Genomic DNA, 25,310 nt, shown 5'->3' with positions numbered 1-25,310 from the left:
GGCCGGGTAATGCGCTTACGCACGTAGAAATGAGTATTAGTTGCCGCAGTGCTATGCCAGTGGACGCGCAATCCAGATTATTTTAATACGTATTGATCAAAACACCCACGATGAATGCAGAGGAAAAGCAATAAAATTTCTGTTTGACAGTCCAAGCGAGATTGAGAGGCTAAAAGGGATTATTTAATCAAAGCTTTTGGAATTAAGGGTGGCATTTTGAGTGGTTTGGCACAACGTGTAATATTTACACAAAATTCTCTTGCTTCTTTTTTTGGAATTTTTCTTTCAATTTTAATTGTACTATAAATCCGGATCAAATTTTATATTTTACTTGATCGAAAAATATTGAAATTCCCAAGCTCTGTATAGTGATGCAAAATGTTCCGAAATAGGAGCTCACGCAACATGATATCGGCACAGCAAGTTTCCATGGCAACTTTGGCACTGTTACTTGACGCCGTGGTAAATATATATCATCGTCTCCATATATCCTTCTCTCACCCCGGCTCTAGGTGGTGATATAAGTTTTATTGTCACCCTCTCGGCACAAATGATGGCGACGAAATCTGGAAAATCACTTAAGTCGACAGGCTCGAGCAGGCTGCTGCTGCTGAAAAGCGCGCAAGAAAAAGGAGAAAACTTGGACAGCGAGCGCAACGATAATTTGGCTCCAAACGACTACAACACGCCACTTGAGCTCACCGAGCTGGTACTTATTTTCCCTCTAAACTGCTAAATAATTCAAAAATTGTAAGTGAAAACTGATGGAAATTTAAAGGAACTCCGCGAGGAGATTGTACGAACGCTTACTACATTTAATCCGGAGGCGCCCAAATATCCAGTTGAGTTTTGTTTTAAAACTCAAGGATTTGTGCCCAGGGAAAATCATAGCCACTTTATCGTTCATTTAAATGTAGAATCTACTTGCTTGGAGAGAGATTCAGAGGCTGCTCAGGAACAACTTGCTAGAATGCAGTGCAGTGATCCAATCGGTATAACATACATTCATAAAAAAAACTTGATGGTTGTTCAGTGGATTAATTAGGAATTAGATGAAAATATTTTATTTTATTATTATGAAATGTATAATTAAACATACAAACATTATACAAAAATTTGAAACTTCATTTTATTAAAAAAAAAATTCATTTCATTGCTGAAATTAATTTTAAACTTTTTGAAATTTTAAATTAAACTTTAAAAAATAGAAATTAAGAGCGCCTTGGCCCAAATTGGAACGACCGGTTCCGAGGAAAAAGTTGAGGAGGAAGAAGAGCCCGAAGTCGATGGAGAAGGTGGTGCTGAAGAAGCGCCAGCTGAAAAGCACGATGAACCACTTGCGGAGGTTATTGAAAAGCCACCAGAGCCTGTCGCTCCGGTTGCAGTGCCTGTGGCTATTTCCAGTAATCCGCCGAAAAAACTCACTAACCAATTTAACTTTTGCGAAAGAGGCTCACTGACACTTAACAATCCCTCGAGGGTATATCATTGATTTTCCTCTCACCTGTATTTTATTTCAATTTTGGGCGTAGGAAGTTAGCACCCAGACCAATCCACCGTCCAGGATCACCTTCTCGGCGAGCATAACGCAGTGGGCAATTTACGACGCGTACATGGAGGACCACGAGCAGCAGGAGATGAAGGAAAAAGAAAAGAAGGAAAAGGAGAAGGAAAAAGCCACGCTGGCGCCGCAAAAGAAGGAACAGGAGGCCAAAAAGCAGGAAGGGGTGCAGGAAAAGAGCAAGTTCACCAGCCCTGAAAAGGCTGCAAAGATTCTTGAACGAATGTCCAACCAAAATACCTATGATGAAATAATCCAGGGTAAATAAAAAACTGTAAAAAAAACAATCAAATTAAAAATTTGCTGATTAGATTTCAAATACTGGGAAGATCCCTCAGACGAGTTCAAGGAAGAGGAAGGGACACTCCTGCCACTGTGGAAGTTCAGTTGCGACAAAGCCCAAAATTACTCCGTCACCAGTATTTGCTGGAATGAAAATTGTCCCGACATATTTGTCGCAGGCTACGGATCATGTAAATTGACTTGAATTACAACTTCAGAGAAATAAATCATAAATCTTATTTAAATAGTTGATTTCAAAAGGCGCAAGGCTGGCTTGATGTGCGTTTACACGATGAAAAATCCGTCATACCCTGAGCACCTCGTGGCTGTGAAGTCGGAGGTGCTGGCCGTGGACATCCACATGACCTGCACTAGTTTAATAGTGCTCGGTCTTTCTGACGGAAATATAGCAGTTTTTGATTTGACCAAAAGCTGCGAAACTCCTCTTCACACCAGCAATTCCGTTAATAACAAGCACTCGGCAGCTGTCTGGCAGGTGTTTTTTTTGGAATAATTAAAAAAAGAAAACTATCAGAAAATTTTTAATATTGCAAGGTTCGTTGGAGTAAAGAGCTGAGTCAAACGGAAATGACGATTTATTCCATATCGGCAGACGGTCAGGTCCTGAGTTGGACCCTCATGCAGAACGAGATGATAAAAATGAAACTCATTTCGCTCACGTTCTCTACTGGAATGATTCATTCTGACGACTCATGCCCTCTGACAGGTGAGTTCAAATAAAATTTTCAAATCTACAGACGAACAAGTTGATTTTCAGGCTGCGGCACGGCCCTCACCTTTCACCCCACGGAAAACAACATTTTTCTGGTTGGAACGGAGGAAGGTCGGATCTACAAGTGCAGCACGGCGTACACTTCGATTTTCCTGTCCGAATCAGAGGCGCACTACATGCCAGTGCAGCAGGTCGATTTCAATCGGTTCAACCCTGCTGTGTACGCCTCATGCAGTGGCGACTGGAGAGTGAAAATTTGGGAAGACAACCGAAAGTATAAATTTTTTTAAATAATCAATTTTAGGTTGGATATATTAAAAATTTAAAATAATAATTACTCAGGGAGCCTCTGTTTGAATTCGACCTTGGCTCTCCAGTGGAAGACGTAGCTTGGGCTCCGTACTCGAGCACCGTTTTGGCCGCAGCCACGGCTGACGGCCGTGTTCACGTGTTTGACCTGAACGTCAACAAGTATCGTCCCCTGTGCCAGCAGGTCGTGACTCAGAAAAAGAAGTGCAAACTGACCAAAGTGTCTTTCAACCCAAAACATTCGATGCTGATAGTGGGGGATAGTTTGTAGGTTTCTTTTTTAACGACGAGAAAATGTGAAATTCAAAATATTATTATTGCAGCGGAGGCGTTTCGAGCGTGAAAATGTCACCGAACCTGCGCAAGAAGCAAAAACCACCTAAGAAGGGGATGATTGTTGATCACGAGACGTTGGAAAAACTCAAATTGGACAAGCTGCTGAGTTTGGTGCGAGAGCCAAACAAGCCCCTCATGGTTTTGGAAACGGAGAGCAATGCGAATTGAATGGGGATTTTAAATTAAAATATGCATTTGATTGATTCGTACGATTGTTATTAGTATTTGAAGATTTTTGAAAATTTTAACAAGAGCTGAAATGTTACCAAGATGTGTACAAGGTATATTTATATAATATATTAATCTCATTAAAGGTCAAATTACTTGAGAATTTTCATTCTAATCAGCAAACGATTGAAAATCTTGCCACCACGTGAGCTATCACAATATTTATATTATGCTTATACAAGTCACAAACAAAGAAATCACAGATTTACATTATAATCTTTATACAATTGTTGGAAAATATGGCAACGTTGGGTTCTCTTTCTTTCACATGGCACGGTAATGGCAACAAAAATGGTCTACTAAAGATTACTATGTCGATTAAGCGAATTTCTATAATATTTCTATAAGAGATACAAAGGTGGCTGCAACCCCCGTGTTATTTTTTTCATGAGAATAACTTTTTTAATCGTCATTTAAATTTAATAGGCGAAGGGTTCATCTAGCCAAAGCACTTTTGTTCTTAACTCTCTTTTAAAAAGGTACATATTGCGTTGCTTTCTTTTTCGATTAGGTTGCGAGCTTAAAATTACTCTTTGGATTGGAGATTCATTATGTCAGTCTACTCGTTCGTTTAGCCTCAACAAATGCGGATTTGGGTACTGAGGGGTTTCTATGGCACCTTTGCCGAATTTGAGCTCCAGAAAATCGCGCACGTTGTTCGGAGCGGACACCTTCCTACCTGCAAAGTTGATCGACGAAATGGGGTGCAGGAAGTGCTCGGGGAACTCGCAGTCTTGAGGATGGGTCGGGAACCAGAAGTCTTTGGTCATCTTACCGTCTGCGGTCGAGCGGAACGGGAAGATGTCCACGTGCAGCCGGTTTGACTGGCTGTAGTGAACTCTAAAGAAAGCGCCCTCGGACGGTTGTGCCTTTTCCCAAAGGAAACCTTTGTCATCAACCTGGAAAACATTACCACAATAAAAATTTAGTAGATTTTTAATTATGAAAATTTGGTTTTACGAATAATTTGAAAATTTTTACTAAATAAAATGTTTGTTATATTCTAAGAAAAATTTAAGGAGCATTTCTGAAACTGAACTAGAAAATAGCAATGCCTTGAAATGAAATTAAATGCCAATATTTTTTACTTTTAATAAAGAAAAAAAATCACAAATCAAAATTTATTCCTGTTCAGGATATTAATTTATTTATTTATTTGAAACTTAAAAATAAAGCAACATCTTGAGCATGACTAGGAATAATTAATAAATATTTCATAATTGGTAATTAACCTACCGTCGCCTTAGTAGATGCCCTTGTGAGCCACACAGACCGAGAAATATCATCCTCGTAGATGCCAATATCAACGTCATAGTCCCAAGGTATGATGTCATTATACCTCATGGCACCCAGCAAACTGCCACCCTCCAGCCAGTACCTGACACCAGCCTCTTCCAAGGCAGAGAAAACGTGTCTGGCTGTCTTCCTTAGCGCCTCCAGACAGCAAGGAGGTGTCCAACGACCTGACATGAGGTATTCGGGTGTATCATCGACGACCTTTGGGATAAATTTATTATTTAATTTAGTAAAAGTGGTAAAAGTAAAAGATGAATTTCGATTGAAAAAATTTAAAGCTGACCGTTCCAAAGCATCGCTGACTCTTCTTGCTGCAGCCATACCACTCGACTTTTCCAGTCTCCCTAATCACTTTTTTGACTCCGAGCTCTTTGAAAGCCTTCAGGCGTCTTTTGTTATCTGCACTCTCAGCCTTCCACTGAAGGTGACCATTGTTAAACAAGGCTCGACCGTCTTGGAATTGTTTGTCTCTTATTAGTCTCACCTGAAATTAATTAATTAAAATTTATTATTATAGTAAAAACCTGAAATTATATTAACGAGGTATTAAGGAAAAAAATTAGCGAAATAAATTACTTTTTCGCCTCGAAGCGAAGTCTGCAAATAAAGAATTTCAGGGAAAGGCCTCATGAAGGGTTCGGGCATCCTTCTCAAGGTCTCTGTCCTGAGGAGTAGGGCGTGCTTGCCCTGCACAGCATCACAAAAGGCTCCGTGCTCATTCTGCCTCTTGAACAGCACCGTCCACTCCTTTGTGTTGAACTCCTGCTTCAGGCAAAACACCCCGTCGACCAAGCCCTCGAAGGCCACGGCCAGCGAGTTCTTGTCGGCCTCCTTTTCAGCATCGTCAAGCAGGGCCTGCAGAAATTGCTCCGACGGCAGCCGCACCGAGTCCGGCACAAACAGGACGAATTTGGTTTTCACGTAGGCCAGAGGGTTTCTTTCCTCAAAGGACGAGTTCAGGTTGACATTCAAGGCGATCTGGTGCACGCTCTGGCTGTCCATCTCAGCCGGGAAGCGCAAGGGAGGGTAGACAGGGGTGTCACTCACCACTAGGACGTTTGGCGGCGGCTGAACCTGTAGTATGTACACGTAAAATTTAGAAAATTATAATCTCTGCTTAATTTATTAACAAAAAATCCAACCTGAGAGACAAAAGAGTCGATGCTCTTCGGCAGATCATTGTCGAATGACTCGAAGTGCCGGAAAATGATGGTCACGGTGTGGTGCAGGGGTGAAGGTGCCTCCGACGGTTCGACCGGTTTCCCTGCCAAAGAGTTCGAGGGTGACACCAGCTTGTAGATGTTGTAAACGAGCAGCACGTTCAGAACGACCAGGGCCACCCTGGTCAGCCGGATTCGCATAATTATTTCACCGTCGGCGGATTTCCATCAATTCTGCAAAATTCAACGTCTGTGCGGAAGCAGATTCGGCCCTGCGGCCTTCATGCAGACTTTCCTCGCAGGCAGCGATGGTTCTTGTTTGGCTCCTTCGGCTGCCTGGGTCGCCGCAGGGGCGAGGGTGCAACCACAGACTTGCAATTCCGGCCCCCATTCAATTGCGGCCCCTTTCCATAAGAAATACAAGGGGTGGCCGGAATTATAAACGAGGGGCCAGAAATACAAAATCTACCATTGCCGACGGCTGTTTGTAGCGATCGTAGCGCCCATCGTGGGCGCGCAAGATTTGCAAGTTTGCGAAAGGCCACGCCTTCTTTTGCCGCACCGCATGACCGCAGAGTCTGCACCGTACTCAACGCGTGAATCCTTCTCGTACGGTGTCTTAAAAAATCGCAAATTGCACCTGATTGAAGCAGCAGATTTTGGTGAGTTTTAAAAATTTCACTCTGGAACTCTTTCCAACTCGATTGATGCATTAATTTAAAAAAATCATCAATATTTGAACACAAATTGAACCATAAATTAAAATGTTCCGTTTCATGTTTTCCATTTTCCACATTATTTATCTTTTTTTAATTTGTGTATTTTATGTTATTCGTCTGGTTTTCTTAGAAGGTAACGCGATATAGAAAGACTTTGATCTGTTTTATCATTCAAAACGCCTCGATCACGTGTAATTTTGTAACAGTGACATTAAATAGTATTAAACTGTCCTTATATGAACACATCAAAATTTTTATCTTCGCTGGTGCTTTGATTGTTTGATTTATAACATTTTACGATTTTACAAAGTTTTGGAGCGTTTTGTTTTTGCGCTACGTTATGTAAAAAGGACTCATCAGTATCATCATCATCATATAATTTATTTTGCTGCTATTTCACTCTTCCTCCGACGTCTGATCTCCAATTTCTTTCCTCTTGCATGTTCTCATCTTATTGGCTCCTAATTAAGATTAGCATTTGCATGCGAAATATTAGAACGGCCGCACCTTTCTCTGTTTTAACTAGAAACAAAATTTAATCTTGAGGCTTTTTAATAACTAGTCAACAGTTTTAATAATTTCAAATAACGATTTCAACATTTTGGTAAATATAGAATTAATGGAAAATTAATTTAAATTTGAAATCAATTGAAGAATCATCCTTTCCTGTAATTTTTTCTCTCATTCTTCAAATATTCTATGTGCTGATTTTTGAGCAATTTAAAATTTAATCTTCATATAAATCCCTATTTTGTAAAATTTAATTAAAAATTTTTATTGAAATAAAACTCAATTTTATTTCATTCTGTAATTTGGCATGATTATTTAAATTCGACCATTATTTTTTTAGTGTTTGGTGCTTTGATAAGCTTGAAGAAAGATGAAACCTATTGTGATTGATGGTGGCTTCGGCACCCAAATGGCCACATATTTGGGCTCAAGCAGTGTCGACGCCGACCCGCTTTGGAGTGCCAGGGCGTTGGCTACCAACCCTGATTTGATCGTTCAGATCCACTTGGACTTTCTGAAAGGTCAGTTGAGCAAAAAAATCAAGAGATATTTTGTACAATAAATAATAAAAGTCGCCGCCAGCTTTTTGCCAGCAAACAAAGTTCTGCAGCTCTTTGTACTTTGTGTTTTGTTTTCAGCCGGCGCAGAGCTGATTCGAACAAACAGCTATCAAGCGTCCGTCGGTGGATTTGTAGAGCACTTGGGGCTGAGTGAAGTGCAAAGTCTTGAACTCATCAAGAAGTCGGTGCGACTTGCCGAAACGGCAGTTGAAAAATACAAAACGGCAGATGATACAAAAGGTATCAATCAAAAATCAAAAGTTTTATACTTTACAAAATTTTAAAAGAAGTTATGTTTGTATATTATCTGAATTCATTCTAAAGTAAAAATTAGTAAATTAAATTTGAATGATTAATATCAAGGAAATTAAATAATTCATTAAAAATAATAATTAACCAAAAAATTGAACTTAACATTGATGAGGTTGAATTAATTTTTTGAACAAAATGTAAATATTAATATCAATGCAGAATTTTTAATCTTATCAACATTTTTAAAGTAATATTTGATTTACAGAAAAAATTATTTGCTTTTTTATGCAATTTAATTTTGTAATATAATATAGCCTAGGGCACTGATACATGTATACATACGATTATGGCCTTCCTTTATTTCCATCTGGCCGTTTGCAAAGAAAGCCTCTGTGTCACGCTTGTGACCTATGACCTGGAGCAAGGCTATGCATAATCCGGGCATAAATCACCGCTTGTCACTTAAGGGCAATAATGGACAATAAAACATAATCGTCTCGTTTTGTATTCCCCTCTCGCAGCGCTCCAAGATTTGCACATCCCAATCCTGGGCTCGGTGGGTCCGTACGGGGCCTGTCTGCACGACGGCTCCGAGTACTTTGGCTACGAGGGCAAAGGGCTGACCCGTGAGCAGTTGATCGACTGGCACAGGCCCAGAATCTCAGCCCTTGCCGAAGCTGGAGTGCAAGTGCTGGCGGTCGAGACCATCCCGTCGCAACTCGAAGCCGCAGCCATCTCTTACCTGATCAAGACGGAATTTCCGCAGCTGCGATTTTGGGTGTCCTTCTCTTGCAAGGTAAAGACTGTTTTTATTTCAATGGTTTTTTTTAAATTTCTTCATTTCTTGGAATTAGAACAATAATTAACATTCAAAAACACATACATAAGGAAAAATTCCTACTTACATATTTTTAAATTTAAAATATAAATTAAACTTATGAGATATTATCTTATAAGTTTAATATATCAGAAGAAACATAATTTGTTTTGAAACGTAATTCCACATAAAGGCAATTAGTCTAGTTACTAATTAAAGAAAATAAATGTTATTAGTTTTCATAAAATACACATTAAAAAAAATAAATTAAATTTTGTTTATTATTACTGAAATATATATTTTTTTAAACATAATTAATTTTGTTTATGAAATTTAATACAAAGGCTAATTTTTGAAAATAAAATGTAATTTTATTTCGAAATTTAAAAATAAATAATTCATAGCGGGCAGATTAATAATTATACGTCTACAAGATGCATAGTTAAACCGGTTCCGTATGCTTTAAATTTTTCTGACTCTGGAATCTCTGGATGATAAATGCATAATAATGCAAAATCTAATAACTCTTCAATATCTTAATTAAGCTTCTTAATTATATTTTTTTTTGCGTCTACCTTTTAAAGTTTATGCAGTGCATTATAAGTTTCTTTTTGTTTTACGGATTACAGTAAATTATTTATTTTTCATTGATAATTTAAAAAGCCACAATTTATTTTTGAAACCTCTGAAATTTATCTACTTAAAGTTTGGAAATTTGCGAAATTTGTATCTCATCCCTTACCTCGTTGTTTTGCAAGAGCTCATAATGTCACTTTTTCTCATACTAATTTCTCACAGTTACTTTTGATTATGTTTCTCTCCTTCTCTGAAAAGATTGCCTCCTTCTTGCACGAAACAAGCTTGCGAATCAAATCTTAATTAAGCTTTAATTGCTTTCATTTTGCTATGGCGCTGCTCGAAAGGACGACCAAAGAATTTCCGAAGGAACTTTAATTAAAGATGCAGCAGCTGAGTGCTGGCAAATTGCCTCCTCGCAGCTGGAAGCAATTGGAGTGAACTGTGTGCATCCTGCTTACGTTTCATCTCTCCTGAAATCAATTAAAGAAGCTAATTCCAGCGTGCCCCTTGTTGCCTACCCCAACAGCGGCGAGCAGTACATCGCGGGCCAAGGGTGAGAGACCAGTTTAATTCGACCATTTTTCATTACGCGCAACATATGTACGTGTGCCTGCAGCCTTAAGCCTTTATCCGGCCCGGTTTTAATTAGCCGGCGCCCTCTTGTAATTTAAACTAATTGCACGGCAGCGCGTATAATTTTGTTTGGCGAAAAATTTATTCAGCGCCGCCGGGATGACGAATTTATTTCACAGAGGCTGCGAAAAAGAGCAATAATTTTTCCGGGGTTGTGCCGCATTATTATTTAAAGATGGTGAATATATCTTCCTCTCTTCCCCTAAGCAAAACAAATATACTGCGGATTTCGGTCCAATATATGCGCGCATTGACACAAAGGGCGGAAAACTTCTTTCGGGCGAAAAAGAAAAAGAAAATGCACCCCCTAATCCCACTATATATTTCTCTGCGTCGGAATCAAAAAGGAACCATATTGTCCCCCCAGCAACTCTCTGGAGCGGAACATCCCTCTCGCTCTCTTCTTTTTTTTTGCAGATTGAAAACGTGTGCGGTGAGTCTGGTGTTGTATAAAATAATAATAATGCAAGGGGTGAAAATGGAGAGGAATGCAGGCGTGAAAAAATTAACCAAAACGCGCGTGTCTCTCGCGGCGACAACGAGTCTAGGTGACCCTTTTTTCCTTTTTAGTCTCCCTCGAGTGATGATAATGATAATTTCGTTTCATCTTTGAGCGACCTCTTTCTTTCTTTTCCCTCTCGGGCCACGCAGCGCGCCCTGCCTGCAAACGAAATGGCTCTCTCGTTGATTCCAAGCGGCGCGTGTTGAACGTGCGCGCCGCCCAGCAGCCCTTGGTGCGCCCAGCTCGCCTTGTGCACCGACCGGACTGGCTCAGGCCGGCGTCCTGGGTCAGCGAAAGCCCTTCAGCTGCCAAATTAGAGGTCTTTTCTTTTTTATGATTTGTTTTACTGCCGCTCTTGCCGCGCCCGTTTCAATAGGCGGACAATCGTGCGGCGGCGAGCACGAGGAAAACAAGGAAAATGTTAGAGATATATAGATAACAAAATTTTTGCTTCTGAAATAAATTTTTTTTTATGAATCTTGAACCGTTGGTACAGATTTGAAGTTCAAGAAAATTAAGCTTTTACAAAATGTGCACAAACCAACAAGAAAAAATTGATTCATTTTAAATAGTAATTTTTTTTAAATATTCAATTTTATTTATTTCCTTCAATCAAATCTTCTTGCCGAGGGTGACATGATAGACAGCGTGTTTTTCATATTAATTTTACCTAAAATTAAAGACAAATTAACAATACCTTTTAATAAAATCTATAATTATTGAAGTTAAATTATTTAATTGTTCATAATTTTATCAATAAATTTTACAATTAATTTTGTTTAGATCATTTTCTATCATCATTCAAGTGTTGATCCTCCAAATTTCATTACGTTTAAAAAAACAAGAAGTTGACACGTAATTTAAATTTTATAAATTTAATCATGTACATTAAGCAATTGCAAGCATTTCTAAATTCTAAGATTATTTGGTCTTTTTATATGTACTCTTCTTATTAAACCGCGCTCTTCTATTTTATCAATGTTAAAATTAATACTATGGAAAATAATTTTTTACCCGTCTGCAATTGTATTTATTTTCAATTACTGAAGCAAAAAATAGCCTCCTTTTGTTGAGTCCCCGGGCACGCTTTCGCGCCTCGTTTTGCACAAATTTGTGTTATTTTCGGCCCATTTTAATTTTGCACGCACTCTTTCCTCATCCCCGGCGGATGAAGCACCTCCTCGTCGCGAATTGCGCCGGGGTGTTGCGCGTTTCAAAACAGTGGTGGGTGCGCACGTGGAAACACATATAATACATTATAAAGTTTTCCTTCCTGCTGCGGCAAAAAGTGGCGACGAGACGCGAGAGAGCTCGTCGTCGGTGAAAAGAGCGAGAGAGAGTGCGAATAAAACGAAAATGAAACCAAAATATATCCCCTGATAAAACGGGCGCGCAATATTATTCCTCGCGACATTTCCATCACATAAAAGGAAAATTAAGAAAGTTCTCTCGCTCGTCGCCGGCAAAGGCTATATTTTAAATGGGCTCGTATATATACGCCGCTTTTTTTCCGAGGGCGAAGAGAGGAGAATTGTTAATTCCAAGAGCGGCTGCCGCCGAGTGTGGCGGATTTTGATACGCAGGCAAAACAGAGCCTGCCTCGCTAATGAGAAAAGGCAATGAAATTTTCAACGTAAACTCTGCATGCCGTCTCTGGCACGCCGATGGCTCAATTCATTATTGTTTCAGTTGGCACGCGGACGGGGTGAAAGTGTCACAATTTGTGCAGGAGTGGCTGCCCCTGGGAACTCGATTTGTAGGAGGCTGCTGTCGCACCTACCCAAGGGACATTGAAGAAATATTGTCGCGAGTCAGAAGAATCTCTGCAGCGGCGGATCCGTGAAAAACGCACAGTTCGAATATTCCTCTGCAGATGCAAAAAGTGGCCTTCTCTTCTTGTCTCCTTCTTTCTTCTCTGTGCAGCGTTTTATCTTCCGCCATGTGATGTATGCAAAAATATATTGAGCGTCGGCAGTGATCTCTCCTCCGCGTCTCTTCTTTTCGCGCTGCACATAACTGGATTTTTATTCAGACGAGTACACACTTTAAAAACTTTCTTCCCTCCATTTGGCCGAGGGGAGGAACTTTAAACAGCTTCTCCGTAATTTAAGAATGTTATCTTTGCGAAAGGAATGGATGGTACCGGGGTAGAAACGCGCATCTCTCTTCCTTGGGACCTTCACACACACACACACACACACACACACACACACACACACACTCGTGAGAGAGGCGGCCTGCTTGCTCGCTCGCTCTCTCCGACAAAAGTTTTGTTGGTTTGAACTCTCGTCTTGCTTGCCTGCTTTTCTGCTCTGGCAAAGTGAAAAAATCTGACACCACCAATCTTGAATTCGAAACTCTCTCTGCAACTTTTCGGAATGGCAATTATCTTTCTAGTGTTAAACTCCTAGATGCAGCATTTTCTGTTTGCCAAAATCAGATGAAACTAAATCCACCAAAGGAAAAGTTGCAGTCATAGCAGGAAAAACCTGAGAAGTGTTTGATTAAGTTTTATTTGCTTATCATAAGGATGCAAATTAATCTGCTGAAGCAGGTATTTAATAAGGCCACCATTTCTGCTAATGCTGGAAATGATATGATTATTTGCAAGCTCGCTTAATAATTTCTGTTTATATAATTTTTCTAAATAATTATTTTTGAGGCCACAATATGGACACTGTTTTTTTATGCTGATTGTGAGACAGTTTTTCAATAGATAAATTTTAACTATTTTTTAAAATCAAGTTTAATGGTGGTAGATTGTATTATTTTGTTTCTGATTTATGACGCTGTTTTAAATTTTAATCAACAATAATATTATTATTATTGTAGCCTTATTTCATTATGCAATGTGCAATGAATACCAATGCAATACAATAAAATATTTTATCAACAGTTAATGTTATTGGATTTTATTGTGCCTTTAGTGCCGTTAAGTTCTTTGTACTTCGCAAAATATAATATACGCAGTGTGTAACGCAAATTAAAATTTCACTATTTTCTTTCATCCAACTTTTATTGACATTTGTGATGCATTTTATACAAAAGAACCCAAAGTTTCACATTCCCCTTTTGTTTACAGTTTTAACGCAAAACAAAAGAGCTCAGAAAAAAAATAATAATTACATATTCTTTATGTAACAGATGTTAGCTGTGCTTATAAAAGGTATTTGTTTGTTCCCACACAAAAGACAATTAAATGCAATTTGAGCTGTTTCCTTTATAATTGAAAATATGCCGATTGCCAACTCGAAAGCCCATTTCAACTTGCCCCGCCAGATCTTTTACCGGAACCTACTTAATAAACAGAAGCAGCAGTCTTATTAAAAGTTCCCATCATCAGGCGGAAAAGAGAGAAAAGCTCGGTGTTCTAAATCATCCTCTTTTCAGAGCAAAATTTCAAAGCAGCGCCCTTGTTATTAGCTAGCTGGTTATAATCAAAGAAACAAAAGTTTGGCACTCCTTTATTTTTCGCGATTCGCGCCCTTTGTTCCGGCTGCAGTCACAAAAAGCCTTTCTCGGCTGAAAACAACTCAGCAGCCCGAAAAAGAATCGGAGCACAAAAACTTGTTTTGCACAAGAGAATGAGGCAAAAAACGTATATCTGTGCAAAATATGGACTCTGAGCGCATAAAAATTATAATAATGAAGAGGAAAAAAAGCACTGCACGGAGAGACTGAGTGACCGCGATGGGCCACGCGGGCATCACGTGGCCGCGACTATGCTTTTACTCTCGAGGCAGCGGCTCGTCATCATGGACGGCGTATATCATCATCTTTGATCCAGACTCTGTTCAGAGCCATGCATCATCACAACAACATGAATAATTATTAGTGCTGGTGCACCGCTGGAATATTAAACACCGCCATTCACACACGCGGCCGGGATTATTTGCAGCGACGATAATTGCGCGCGAGTGAGGTGAGTCGAGGAGAGATGGACCGGTGTGTGTGTGTTAAATTGCGGTGGGCAACAATTGTGTCCTAGTGTGCCGAGCGAGCGAAATGGTTTCAGGATCAAATGCTCACTCTCTTGCTCGATTAGTTGTGTCTCGCCCGTGCTTTGACACTCCATTTCAGCAAATTAATGCCCGCTCTGAATTGGCACCAGCGTTGTTTGTGCTGCCGGCCGTCTTTTTAAATCTGCGTCACCAACTTGGCTTAACGCAGAATTAAGGGGCTTGTTTTGGTAAATTATTGCTTCCGGAGAGAGAGAAAGAAACTTCAAGATATAAAAGTGACCTTTATAATATATGATGGAGTTGGTGAGAATTCTTGGCATAGTCAAAACTATAAATTTACGGAATTGTGGGTAATTGTGCAATTCAAGCTTTTATCAAATTTTCTTTGGAAATGTGACAGAAATATAAAATATTTCTCGAATTCAATTTAGGCACCTAGAAAATTAAATGAATCTCGACCGATTCGGTGTTGGTTTAAATTTAAATATTCAATTTCAGGACATAAATTTCATATTCAATTTCAGATTTAAGGTTTTGTAGCAAAGTTTTTGTCCATTGGTTTTTAAATTTTAATTATTTTCCAAATAATTCATTACTATGGAGTAAAAAAATGTAGGTCAGTGGAGTTTGATCCATGAATCTAAATATATATGCATATAAAATTCTCTCTGGGTGGTATATTTTTTTTTTGCATCCTGAAAATTATCCCCAACGTCCCTGATTCTATATAATGCGGCGATAATTTTATAGGTCATAAGTTCAAGCAACTCCATCCGCGCGCGCCGAGAGCCGATATCAGCACTCTTATTATTTATTATACGAGAGTTCCACTTTTTTATAGCTGTTTTCACACAAATAGAGAAGAAATTTCTGGCAGTTTAAGCTCCCCTCTCGACGATACTGTTGCTCGGGCAAAGTCCCTGGCAACAATAAGTCTCCTGGGAGGGAATTTCGGAGGTTGCAGACAGCGAGATTAACTTGGAGGAGAGCACGAGAGGTTGGTCTAATTTGGAGGAGTTTTGCTAAAAACGCATTAAGCGCGAGCTTCTGCGTTGTTCGTGAAACAAGCGCGGTCGGTATGTTGTAAGGAAGGGACGAGATGCTGCTGCTGGGGGTTTTAATTTCGGCATGTCAACCGAAACGAATAAACGTCACAATGGTGATTAAATTAATTGCCTTATAAATTAGTGGAGTGGAGGGACGTACCCCCAATAGCAGTTTGGTTTCGCAACAGAAACTTTTTTAATCTTTTTCAAAGTTTCAAAATGAACTTTTAAACGCTTCTGAAAAGTTTAATCACACGGAATAACGCTAGCCATTTTAAAACTAATCCAAGCAAAGGGCAGAAAATACGAATTATTCAATCTAAAATTTTGTTTATCGCCTTTCAAGGTCTTTATCAAAAATAGCTGCGTTCCATAATCGTCTTTTAAATTGCACAATAAAAATTAATATGAAAAATTTCTTAATTTTTGAAAGCAATATTTGATCTTGCCTCCAAGCAGTTTTGTGTGTGGCAAATGTGGCTGAATAAATTCAAAAACCTTAATCTTAATACTTAATATCAGCATAATAAATATTCACTAATTTTTTATTTAACTGTATGTAGAGTGAGATTTGTATAAACCATCCTAATAGAATGTAAACTTCCCTTCCATTTTATCGATTTGTATATTTTAAATTTTATGGGTCTAATTTCCTTTTAGATATTTTAATCTTGGCAGTGGTCGAATTGGGCATTTTCAGATAAAAATAAGGAAAATAAGGTCAAATTGCTGCATGTTAAAAAAATGTCTTTTAATGAGCAAAATGATATTATTCCATTTTTTATCAATCTTTTTTTTTAATATTTCTTACTTAAATAAAGCAATAGCTAATTCAGAATAAAAGCAAACTTCAGGAAAGTTTTGTAGCAGAAGTTCACGATTGAGGGTTGATTCATGGTGGTTTGAATTTAAATTTGGCTTTTCCTCAATGGGTTTTTGTCAGACGAAACCTGTAGAGCAGGATATTGTTTTTTCTTAAACAATAAAAACACAAAAACCCACCAAGGAAAAGCCGAATTTAAATTCAAATCACCATTCAAGGAGGTTCATTAACAAAATAAATAAATAAATTTATCTAAAAATCCTATATTAATATTGATTTCAAGTCCATTCTGAATTTATTTATATGTTTTTCCAATACACTTCTTCTTTTTCGGTAGACTAATCCGCCTCAGAGTTCAGAAATTGCTTTGATAGTCGTCGTAAACCAGCAAGCCGTACTTGACAGCCGACGGCTCATGATTCTCATTTTCGATTTTGGCAGCCAACATTCATTTCCAATAGGCTCTCTCGGACCATATATTGACGGGCAGCAATAATATTTTCCGCGTCATTCTCTTCTCCGCAGAATGCCCAAAGCACATCTTGGCTCGTAAAAAGAGTGCAGCGGAGAGAAAAAGGGCGAAATGGAGGCGCCGGGAATGCCGTGGGAGCAGCAGCAGGAACAGCACCCGACGGACCAGCGGACGCTGCCCATCGAGATGCAGTTCAACGACGGCCACGTCGTCGCAATCATCGGCTTTTCCATTCTCTTTGTAATATCGTCCGTCGGCAACAGCTACGTCCTCTACAGCATTTACAAGTGAGCGCCCCTGCCCATTCCCCTTTCGCCTATTTTGACTTCTTCTATTTTTTTTTTCATTCATTCTCAGGAGCCCCACCAAGAAGCACATGAACTTGATGTTATCGCACTTGGCCGTGGCCGATTTGATGGTCACATTCCTGATGATGCCCATGGAGGTAATTGATTTATCTGCCCTAGCTGCTCTTTTTGCACGCGCGCGGGGCTTAATGATGGATGGTTCCTTTTCCGCCGATGCTCTCCCCTGCTCGAAACCAATAACAGGGGGTGCAGCACGCGTTGATATAGGGTTCGCGCTACACCACTTTTACAATACTGCCATAAAAGAATAATGATTACCTTTCGACACACGGAGCTTAAGATTGCGCACCCGAGTGAAAAATATTTCTTGCCCACTCTGGTGCATTGAAAGCCGACGGTAATATCTCTATTCGGCCGCCGTTTTTTATGGCGCCGTCATTAAACGGAGCGCGCGCGGTCTGCGGCCATATCGCACCCCACGCATCTCCGCCCAAGGAAAAGCGTCACGATTTACAGAGGTGCTTGAATGCCTTAAATAAAAATGTAATAAATACCTCGTCACAGAAATTTAGATTTAAATTAATTTTTTGTATATATTTTTAAAATTTTTTCTCTTAAAAGAATATAAGGCATCGCCTATTTGTTTAGCTTTATTTGAAAAATAATTATTCGTAATTATTTTTGCTGGCTTATGTCCTGTCAACGCGATGATGACGAACAAAGCGTAATTCTTACAGTCTAACGAGGAAAGGACAAAGATAAAGAATGAAAATTTAAAATTTTAGTTTAGATTAGTAAATTTAATTATTTTATTAATTAAATTCAACTGCAATTTTTTTGTAAGTTTAGATAATAATTTTTTTCTTGTATTTTTTTAATTAAATATTAATTTTATTTTTGGTTATTTCAAATTATAGTTTTTAACCTTAATCACTGTATTATGTACAATGAACAATGATATTACAATTTACATTGTACAATTTATTCTTTATAAAACTAATTTCTGACCAAACATGTTCTTAAATTGGTGTATAGAATTAGAGTATCAATAGTTAGATGATGAAACTCAATTGACCAAAATAAGCTGAATTAAATACGTCTGTGTCTTCATAGTGTTGTTTTCAATATTAACAAATCAATTCACACTAAAATGCAAAATGTAAATTATCATTATCAGGAGATTATCTTTTATTCGTATTTGTTTAATGTAAATGTGAGTGATTTTGGTTGTTATTATTATTACTTTTTGTTATGATTTTGCTGTGTTGAAATAATGGATTTAAAGCGAAAAAATGCCGTGAAAAGTTACTATTTTCAAATAAAAAATTGGCTGAATTTTATTCATTGGCTGCTTTTAACTAAAAAAAAAAACAATTTTTCTGATAAAACTGATTGGAGGTAAATTTCATAATATGAAATTATGTGACGGAAATGTGGTTTTTTTTACATAAAAAATGAAAATTGGAGGCAATTTAAAGCCTTGCTGATCCAACAGAAATCGCAAATACATTTGAATTAAATTTCAGTTAAAAAAATTTAATTTGCACGTGCATAATGATTAGTTAGAAATAATATATTTTCAATAATTTCTTTCAGATTGGTTGGGCGCTGACTGTTGAGTGGCGCGGCGGCGACCTTTTGTGCCGGCTCATGTCCTTTTTCCGCACCTTTGGTCTCTTCCTCTCGGGATTCATGGTCATGTGCATCAGCCTGGACCGCTACTTCGCAGTGCTGCAGCCGCTGGCGATGCGCGACGCCAACCACAGGGGACGTTTCATGATCGCGGCCGCGTGGCTGGCCAGCGCCGTCCTCAGCCTCCCGCAGGTGCTTTCGTCCTTCCTCCTTTTCCTCTGTTTAAACCTCTTTGCTAAAAAGCCGAGTAAGCCTTTTCCGTGAAGGCCCTCCCTGCGCAGCTACCAGTCCCTAACGTCTTCTTTCAAAGGAGCCAAGAAACTAAAAAATTCATCAACGGGGCCAGCCCTGTTTGATGTTGTACTGCGAATTCAATTAATTTGGAAAGCCCTCCTCTATAGTAATAATTCTTTTCCCGTTTTTCTCTTTCTTTCTCTCAAAAATCCCAAGCAAATTTTATTTCCTCTTCAGCCTTTGACGTTTTGGTGCAGAAAGACGCTTGAATTTATTACGGTGAAATTTCCTGCTAACCTTCTTTAATGCGAGTTGATGATCTTGTCTTGCAAACACGCGGCGGTGGTGGCCAATCGAAATGACGTTTCTTAAGTACCGTCTTGCGTACCTTATGTAATGTATTTATTGATCGCTCGCAAAATACATGAAAAATATTTTACCGCAATTTCCTCTCTACGCGTACGACGTACGTTATATGCATCAACATATTTTTTGGGAAGAGACCGAGAGAGGGTTGTCGTGTGCGAGAGCAGGTCTGGCAAACCCGTTCAAAAGCGGAGAAAAAGCCAGCAGGCATTCAATAATTCACGTTTGATGCGCTTAGCTTCTCCAGCGGTGTCACATAATGTATTTTTCGTTTCGTGCTTTTCCTGCAGAAGTGGAATGTTGACAAAAATTGAAAACAAAAAAATTCAAGAGGGATTTTACAAAGATAAACTGTTGTGCAGAAAATGCAAAAATATAAACTGTAAAATCAACTTTCCTTACAGATAAAAAAGTTATTAAACTTAATCTCTGTACATTTTATTTTGTAACTTTACTTCATCTTGATGATAAAATTCTTATTTTATCTTTTGAAGATTCATTCATTTTTTTTCTGATTCGTCCTTGTTGGGTCCGGCCAAGACAAGAGTCCCATCTCCCATGACACGTGCCATATATTCAGCTAGTATTTAGCTCTAATCTTTATTATGTCGATAACTTAATTATTAATTTTTAATGCGAGATTTTATCCAAGATTGCGTTACATTACGATGATTATTATTAATATTTAATCATTCCTCTCAGTCAATACGAAAATCTGTTGATGGAAAATAGAAAAGTTTAGAAATTTTTTATAATGATTGGTGCAAATTGATGGAAAAGGAAAGATAACTTTTTTTTGTCATGCGTGCGAAATTTTGGCGTATGTACACAACCTGTATTACAAAAGTTGTGGAAAAGTTTGTTTGCTGAGCATTAAGTTGTTTTAATCTTCTATTTTTTAAAAAATGGGTTAGTTTAAAAAAAAAATTAATGAAGCAACGTTTACTAGGTAATGTTGCATGATATTATAAATTTTCAAATTAACACCAAGTGTTAACGGCTCATAATTAGAGGGGAGGTGATTTTTTCTTTTTTCAAGTTAACAACAAGTGTTCGAAATAAATTCAAAGTTTAAGTAAATATTAGGATTTCAATTAGTTGCATTTACTTTTGTCTTATCAGATCTTAATCAAACAAATTCAAGATTATAATAAAATGACTTTTAAGTTTAAATTATTTCATCAGTTTATTTTCAAACAAGTAAAATTTAATTTTCACATAGAGCAAAACGGCTCTGTACACAAAATCACAAGCTTCAAACTTTCTCCGGCGGTGCTTCCACTCCATTAACGGAAAAAGGGTATAAAAAAAATGCAGAAAAACCGTCAGGCCGTGTTCACCAGCAGTCTGGCCCTCTTTAGCTGAAAGCAGTCCCCTTTGCAAAGCGGCCGTGACACGGGCAAAGATTTATCATCCCAGCAGCGAGTTGCTGCTTTTTATTTCGCTTTTTATTCGGCTGAAGTGAAGTGTGTGTTGGCAGGTGTTTGTGTTCTCCGAGATGCGGCACCCCGAATACCAGTGGTACACGCAATGCGTGACGTTTCGAGTGTTGCCCACTCACGGGCAGCAAGTGGCCTACTCGGTGATCGGCGTCGTCACCATGTACATCGCACCCCTGGTCACCATCATCTTCTGCTACTCGGCGATCATCCTCGAGATCTGCAAGCGAGTGGTCGATACAGGTATGTACCATGACATGTAATAATGCCCCCGAGCCCCGAATAAGCACGAGAGAACCCGCCGTCTCGTCTTTTGAGAGTTTTTTTCCCATATATCTCCGGCTTGTTTTCTTAACCACGCGTCGCAGGGACGTGAAAAATAGGCTACACTTCAGGATAAAACAGTGGTAATCGGCTATACGCAAGTTTAAACTAAATTTAACTTATAAACTATGACTAATAATTATGAAAAAAAATCTTTTTAAATAAATAACATTAATTATTATTAATTATTTTTAACCTTTTATTTTATCATTTAACTTTTTGTTATTTATATTGGACATTAAAAAAAAAAAATCAAATTTCACATCATAGAAAAAAATAGTGCAACTTTCTGATAAATATATAAAAATAAAAAATAATGTATGTACTTGAATAACATGAATACTACAAGTTTACCTTTAAATACTGGTAAACTGGTACATCTCGTTCATATTCTTAGGGCAAATTTTGATATAATGTAATTATTATTATTATTATTATTATTATGTAAAATAATGCATTATAAGTTAATGAATAATATTCTCTATGTTGAAATTGTACAAATTTTCAAAATATAATGGAGTGAGAGCTATTATGCTTATTTCTTTTGTAAAATCTAAGTGTAAATGATAAAAGGAAATTGATTTAAGTCTAAATTTTAGTGAATTATAGAGTGGATTTGGAAAAAAAATACGATATTTACAGTTTTGATCAAAAACCTTAATTTCTTTTACAACAGTAAAAAATTATGACTGATATTTAACTTACAATGATAAATAAGGGGCTCAAATTGTCACTAATTTTTGAACGGAGACGATTAAGTTGAAAATTTCACATTTTTCACAACCCCTACGTTGACCTGGCAAACCCACACACGCCTGCGGATAATAATAGCGTGTGAATGAGACGGCGAAACAAAAACAGAAAAGAACAGACTCTCTAGTCTGGATCAAGAGGTTTGTCTAACCCCGCCGTGTTTGTTCCTCGTCTCTCTTTTTTTCCGTCGGTAATTGCCTTTTTTCCGTCCGCGCCTTCCACTGCAGATGTGTAAGCAAATGAGAGGGAGAAAATAAAATTGGATTTGCTGCTGTGCGCCGACCCACCTGCCCGCGAACCGAAGAATACTTATTATTTGGCCGGCGTGCGTAACGGCAGAGGTATGCAACCGGCACGACGCCCGTGCCGAGCAGGTTGAGGGTGCATTCAAAATTAAGCAATCAAGCCTCGCTCGCTTTCGCTGGCGGGACTGCCGAGAGAGGGTGGAAACGAACGTATTTATTAGCTTAAATTACCTGCTCTCTGTTTTCTTTCCGCGCGTAGGGGAAAACGCTTTTATATGTCTTGGAACAGCCGTTTTAGTGAAAACGGCCCCCGTCATAGAAAACGGTGGCGTGGTTTACGACTATAATCATAAATGTTTAATGTTTACAAGTGCAGTTTCGATTACGACTGAGCAAAGCAGCCCATTCGGGTTGAGTTTGGGGTTGTTGGGGGGAACAAGGTGAACGATACTTGTTTATTTATGGGCGAACAAAGAATGTCAATGCACTGATTTGAAGTAGATTTTTGTGATTGCTGTACAAAAATTAAACTAATTAAATCGTAAAAATAAGTTAATGTTGACCAATTTTGTTGTTATTTAATCAACCAAGTGGAAAGATAATTGTGAAAAAGTGGATTTATTATATTGAGGAATTTTTATTCTAATATTCTTAAATATTTTTTCCCTCCCATAATACACCATTCATATGTTTAAAAATACAAATTGATCATTTCAAAAGGTTTAATGAATCATTGATTCTGATTTAGGTTTATTTATTTATAATCAAATTCACCTAATATATAAAATCATTTTTGCTGATTATCTGTCTCACTCTATATTTTTTTTCTCGTTTCTATTTTAGGATCTAAGTTACGACGGTCTAACTCTGCAAACCTGTACAAAGCCAAGATTCATACCTTGAAGATGACCGTGGTGATTGTTGCCATGTTCATTGTTTGCTGGACTCCTTACAACATCATGCTTATCTGGTAAACAATTTAATTTTATTACACTTGACTGTTTAAATATTTTAAAATCTTTAAAAAGTTACTAAAAAATATTTTCCTCTTCCTTTGGAAAGAAGCAAATTAAATTGAAATGTACATAAATAATCAAATCAAAATGGTCACAGTTTGAAATTTAAAATTGTCAAGATCTACTCCAATCAGGACGCTTTGCTTTGTCATCAGGTATTGGATAGATCGGAGCGGCGCATCAGCCGTGGACCAGAAGGTGCAGAAGCTATTGTTCCTGTTCGGCGCCACCAACTCGAGCTTCAACCCGTTAGTGTACGGAATTTTCAGCATCAAAAGACCTAGTGTAGCGGCGGCGCCCCCGAGCAACGCCAAAATTACTACCATAACAAGGCTGAAAAGGCCAAATTCGAGCACGGCTGGGCCGGAAATGCCGGCGAAAATAATGCAGCAAGTCTAACATAAGCGCGCTTTGTGTGTTGGCGAGGCCTTCAAAGAACGCGCGCCTTCTCGCCGGGCGCAAATTTCGCGTGTTTCTTACCCTCGGGCCGCGATTATTATCTCGAAACCTAGTCAACGAGGAAATCGGAGAAAGATCTTGAAGGGAGATGCGCAACTAGAAATCACAGAAATCGGTTAAAATTAAACATTGTGTTAAGGTATTTTAGTTATGATTGTTTTGTAAAAAGAAAAATAACAAGAATTTAATCATATTGTTATTTGGATTCGATTCAACCTAGTTTATTTGTGCCTTCTCTTGAAAAATAGCTTAGAAAGCAAAATTATGGGAGAGCATCCAGGTTTAATTAAATCTAAAATTGAAGGGCACATTCATGCACTTTAGTTAATTGTAAAGCGCAGATGAATGTAAATAGGATTCCAAAATTTCTTGTTCCTTATTTCAACTTATTTATTTTGTATTTAATATAATTCTTATTCCATGTCAAAGGTGTAGAAACAAATTAAAATTGATATAATTTATTAAAGTTATAAAAAACATCATTTTAAATATCTGAATGTTACTAATAAAATGAAATATTTAAATTATTATTGAAGTTAACAACTTTGTTTTTTTTTTTTGGACGGTGATAAAAAAAATTATGTTGGGTACAGTCATTAAACTGGGCACGTTTCTCAGTGCACTTATTTACTTACGACGTATCTCTCTTCAAGATCTTTGATGTAACCAACGTTGGAGTCAATGAGTAATCCGCTCGCTTCCAAAGTCTCATCGACAGCCAGCAAACAAGCAATAAATTAACAGACGGATCCGTTCATCAGCTTTTTTGCTGCTCTTGTTGTTATTCGAGCAGACCGTCCTTTGAAGTCTCTCTTTCTCGCGAAGCGCGCTCTCTCGTATATAATACTTTGTACACTTGGGTTTATTTCTGATGCCGGAGATATGCTTGCTCTCTCTTTTTTACACATCCCAAGTCACATGTCGGCTCGAGTGCCAATCGGAGAGTGGAAAGGTCAATAGTACACACAACGGGTATCTTATGTATATTACACACACGTACGACCTCTCTGGCGACCCTCAACAGTTGATCTCCTTTATCATCTTTCTTTTATTCGCAATCCACATGATGAACCTGCAAGCCGCGCGGCCAGCCGAAAAGAAAGATATATCCCGGCAGCAGTATAATAAATGTTTGCATGCGCACCCTTTTCAAAACTCGCCGACCCCTGGGTGCCGTAAATTTTTCTTGCGGGCAGCTCACCTTTGTCTTCCGCAAATCTGCAGCGAAATGTTAAATACAGACCCGTCTAGCTTCCCCCATTCGTACATACCTTGCAGTTCCACATTTTGTTGCCGATAAACGACTTAATTTATACGTTATTTTAAACTTGTAAAACCGAAATATGTATGAATGTGCGGTTTATTTTGTATATTATACCTGTATGTAGTTCTCATTAGGTTGTAGCCAAAGTGAAGTGCTCAAAACTTCATGTCTTTATTCTCTGCGGAAGAAGGAATAATAAATATTCAAATGTGAAATGCAGTCATGCGTGTAAGTAATACAGAATGCAACCTTGCGTGGATGATTTTTTTTTGCTTTTCCTGCCGGCATTGTAAGGAGTTTCCATGTGTGTTTAAGTTGAGCTTAAGGAATGGGAGGTTCCTCGAAATAAATCCTCGCCGGCTTTTAGCTGGAATGATGAAAAAGGCAGTGTAGATAGTGCTTTTTCCCGAAAAGAATGAATAAAGGCTAAAATAAAATATGAGAAAAGATATGCGAGGAGGAAGAAATTAAATTCGAGCTATTTCTCTTG

The 25,310-nt window shown here is 38.2% G+C and overlaps 4 protein-coding genes across 6 annotated transcripts; 3 read left to right on the top strand and 1 right to left on the bottom strand.

Moving 5' to 3' along the window:
- The first annotated feature begins 608 nt into the window (after window positions 1-608).
- LOC132205064 (dynein intermediate chain 2, ciliary) lies at window positions 609-3,536 on the top strand. Its single transcript, XM_059633915.1, has 10 exons — window positions 609-709; window positions 779-992; window positions 1,209-1,480; window positions 1,533-1,821; window positions 1,873-2,034; window positions 2,092-2,339; window positions 2,399-2,570; window positions 2,622-2,850; window positions 2,919-3,152; window positions 3,209-3,536. Exons 2-10 carry the CDS (start codon window positions 971-973, stop codon window positions 3,387-3,389), a joined length of 1,809 nt encoding a protein of 602 aa, XP_059489898.1. The 5' UTR covers window positions 609-709; window positions 779-970; the 3' UTR covers window positions 3,390-3,536.
- On the bottom strand, window positions 3,405-6,329 carry LOC132205065 (ribitol 5-phosphate transferase FKRP). Its single transcript, XM_059633916.1, has 5 exons — window positions 5,888-6,329; window positions 5,322-5,819; window positions 5,029-5,229; window positions 4,686-4,946; window positions 3,405-4,348 (listed from the first exon to the last, which is right to left on the bottom strand). The coding sequence occupies exons 1-5, from the start codon at window positions 6,104-6,106 to the stop codon at window positions 4,004-4,006; spliced, it is 1,524 nt and encodes a 507-aa protein (XP_059489899.1). The 5' UTR covers window positions 6,107-6,329; the 3' UTR covers window positions 3,405-4,003.
- A 105-nt stretch (window positions 6,330-6,434) lies between these two features.
- LOC132205066 (homocysteine S-methyltransferase YbgG-like) lies at window positions 6,435-13,331 on the top strand. Of its 2 annotated transcripts, XM_059633917.1 has the most exons (6): window positions 6,435-6,567; window positions 7,475-7,655; window positions 7,773-7,934; window positions 8,468-8,742; window positions 9,687-9,895; window positions 12,167-13,326. In XM_059633917.1, the coding sequence occupies exons 2-6, from the start codon at window positions 7,505-7,507 to the stop codon at window positions 12,318-12,320; spliced, it is 951 nt and encodes a 316-aa protein (XP_059489900.1). In that variant the 5' UTR covers window positions 6,435-6,567; window positions 7,475-7,504; the 3' UTR covers window positions 12,321-13,326. The 2 variants fall into 2 exon arrangements, with proteins under 2 accessions (XP_059489900.1, XP_059489901.1); XM_059633918.1 differs by lacking the exon at window positions 6,435-6,567 and having other exon boundaries at window positions 7,505-7,655; window positions 12,167-13,331.
- Window positions 13,332-14,202: 871 nt separating this feature from the next.
- Window positions 14,203-25,299, top strand: LOC132205329 (adipokinetic hormone/corazonin-related peptide receptor variant I-like). 2 transcript variants are annotated; one of them, XM_059634310.1, is made up of 7 exons: window positions 14,203-14,399; window positions 16,834-17,067; window positions 17,138-17,225; window positions 18,685-18,912; window positions 20,801-21,002; window positions 22,925-23,051; window positions 23,253-25,298. In XM_059634310.1, exons 2-7 carry the CDS (start codon window positions 16,892-16,894, stop codon window positions 23,494-23,496), a joined length of 1,065 nt encoding a protein of 354 aa, XP_059490293.1. In that variant the 5' UTR covers window positions 14,203-14,399; window positions 16,834-16,891; the 3' UTR covers window positions 23,497-25,298. The 2 variants fall into 2 exon arrangements, with proteins under 2 accessions (XP_059490293.1, XP_059490294.1); XM_059634311.1 differs by lacking the exon at window positions 14,203-14,399 and adding an exon at window positions 15,060-15,436 and having other exon boundaries at window positions 23,253-25,299.
- The last annotated feature ends 11 nt before the right edge of the window (window positions 25,300-25,310 follow it).

This window comes from Neocloeon triangulifer, unplaced genomic scaffold (assembly GCF_031216515.1).
Source record: "Neocloeon triangulifer isolate White Clay Creek 2 clone unplaced genomic scaffold, ASM3121651v1 ptg000002l, whole genome shotgun sequence".
NCBI classification, from domain to species: Eukaryota; Metazoa; Arthropoda; class Insecta; order Ephemeroptera; family Baetidae; genus Neocloeon; species Neocloeon triangulifer.
This window is presented reverse-complemented; position numbering and strand designations above follow the sequence as displayed.

Coding starts and splice junctions, on each gene's coding strand:
- LOC132205065 (XM_059633916.1), bottom strand. CDS start 6,106: ATGCGAATCCGGCTGACCAGGGTGGCCCTGGTCGTTCTGAACGTGCTG. Junction 5,820..5,887: donor TCGACTCTTTTGTCTCTCAG/GTTGGATTTTTT, acceptor TACATACTACAG/GTTCAGCCGCCGCCAAACGT. Junction 4,947..5,028: donor GTCAGCGATGCTTTGGAACG/GTCAGCTTTAAA, acceptor TTTATCCCAAAG/GTCGTCGATGATACACCCGA.
- LOC132205329 (XM_059634311.1), top strand. CDS start 16,892: ATGGAGGCGCCGGGAATGCCGTGGGAGCAGCAGCAGGAACAGCACCCG. Junction 18,913..20,800: donor CCGTCCTCAGCCTCCCGCAG/GTGCTTTCGTCC, acceptor GTGTGTTGGCAG/GTGTTTGTGTTCTCCGAGAT. Junction 23,052..23,252: donor TACAACATCATGCTTATCTG/GTAAACAATTTA, acceptor CTTTGTCATCAG/GTATTGGATAGATCGGAGCG.
- LOC132205064 (XM_059633915.1), top strand. CDS start 971: ATGCAGTGCAGTGATCCAATCG. Junction 1,481..1,532: donor CACTTAACAATCCCTCGAGG/GTATATCATTGA, acceptor TTTTGGGCGTAG/GAAGTTAGCACCCAGACCAA. Junction 2,035..2,091: donor TGTCGCAGGCTACGGATCAT/GTAAATTGACTT, acceptor TTATTTAAATAG/TTGATTTCAAAAGGCGCAAG.
- LOC132205066 (XM_059633918.1), top strand. CDS start 7,505: ATGAAACCTATTGTGATTGATGGTGGCTTCGGCACCCAAATGGCCACA. Junction 7,656..7,772: donor CCACTTGGACTTTCTGAAAG/GTCAGTTGAGCA, acceptor TTTTGTTTTCAG/CCGGCGCAGAGCTGATTCGA. Junction 8,743..9,686: donor GGGTGTCCTTCTCTTGCAAG/GTAAAGACTGTT, acceptor GCTGCTCGAAAG/GACGACCAAAGAATTTCCGA.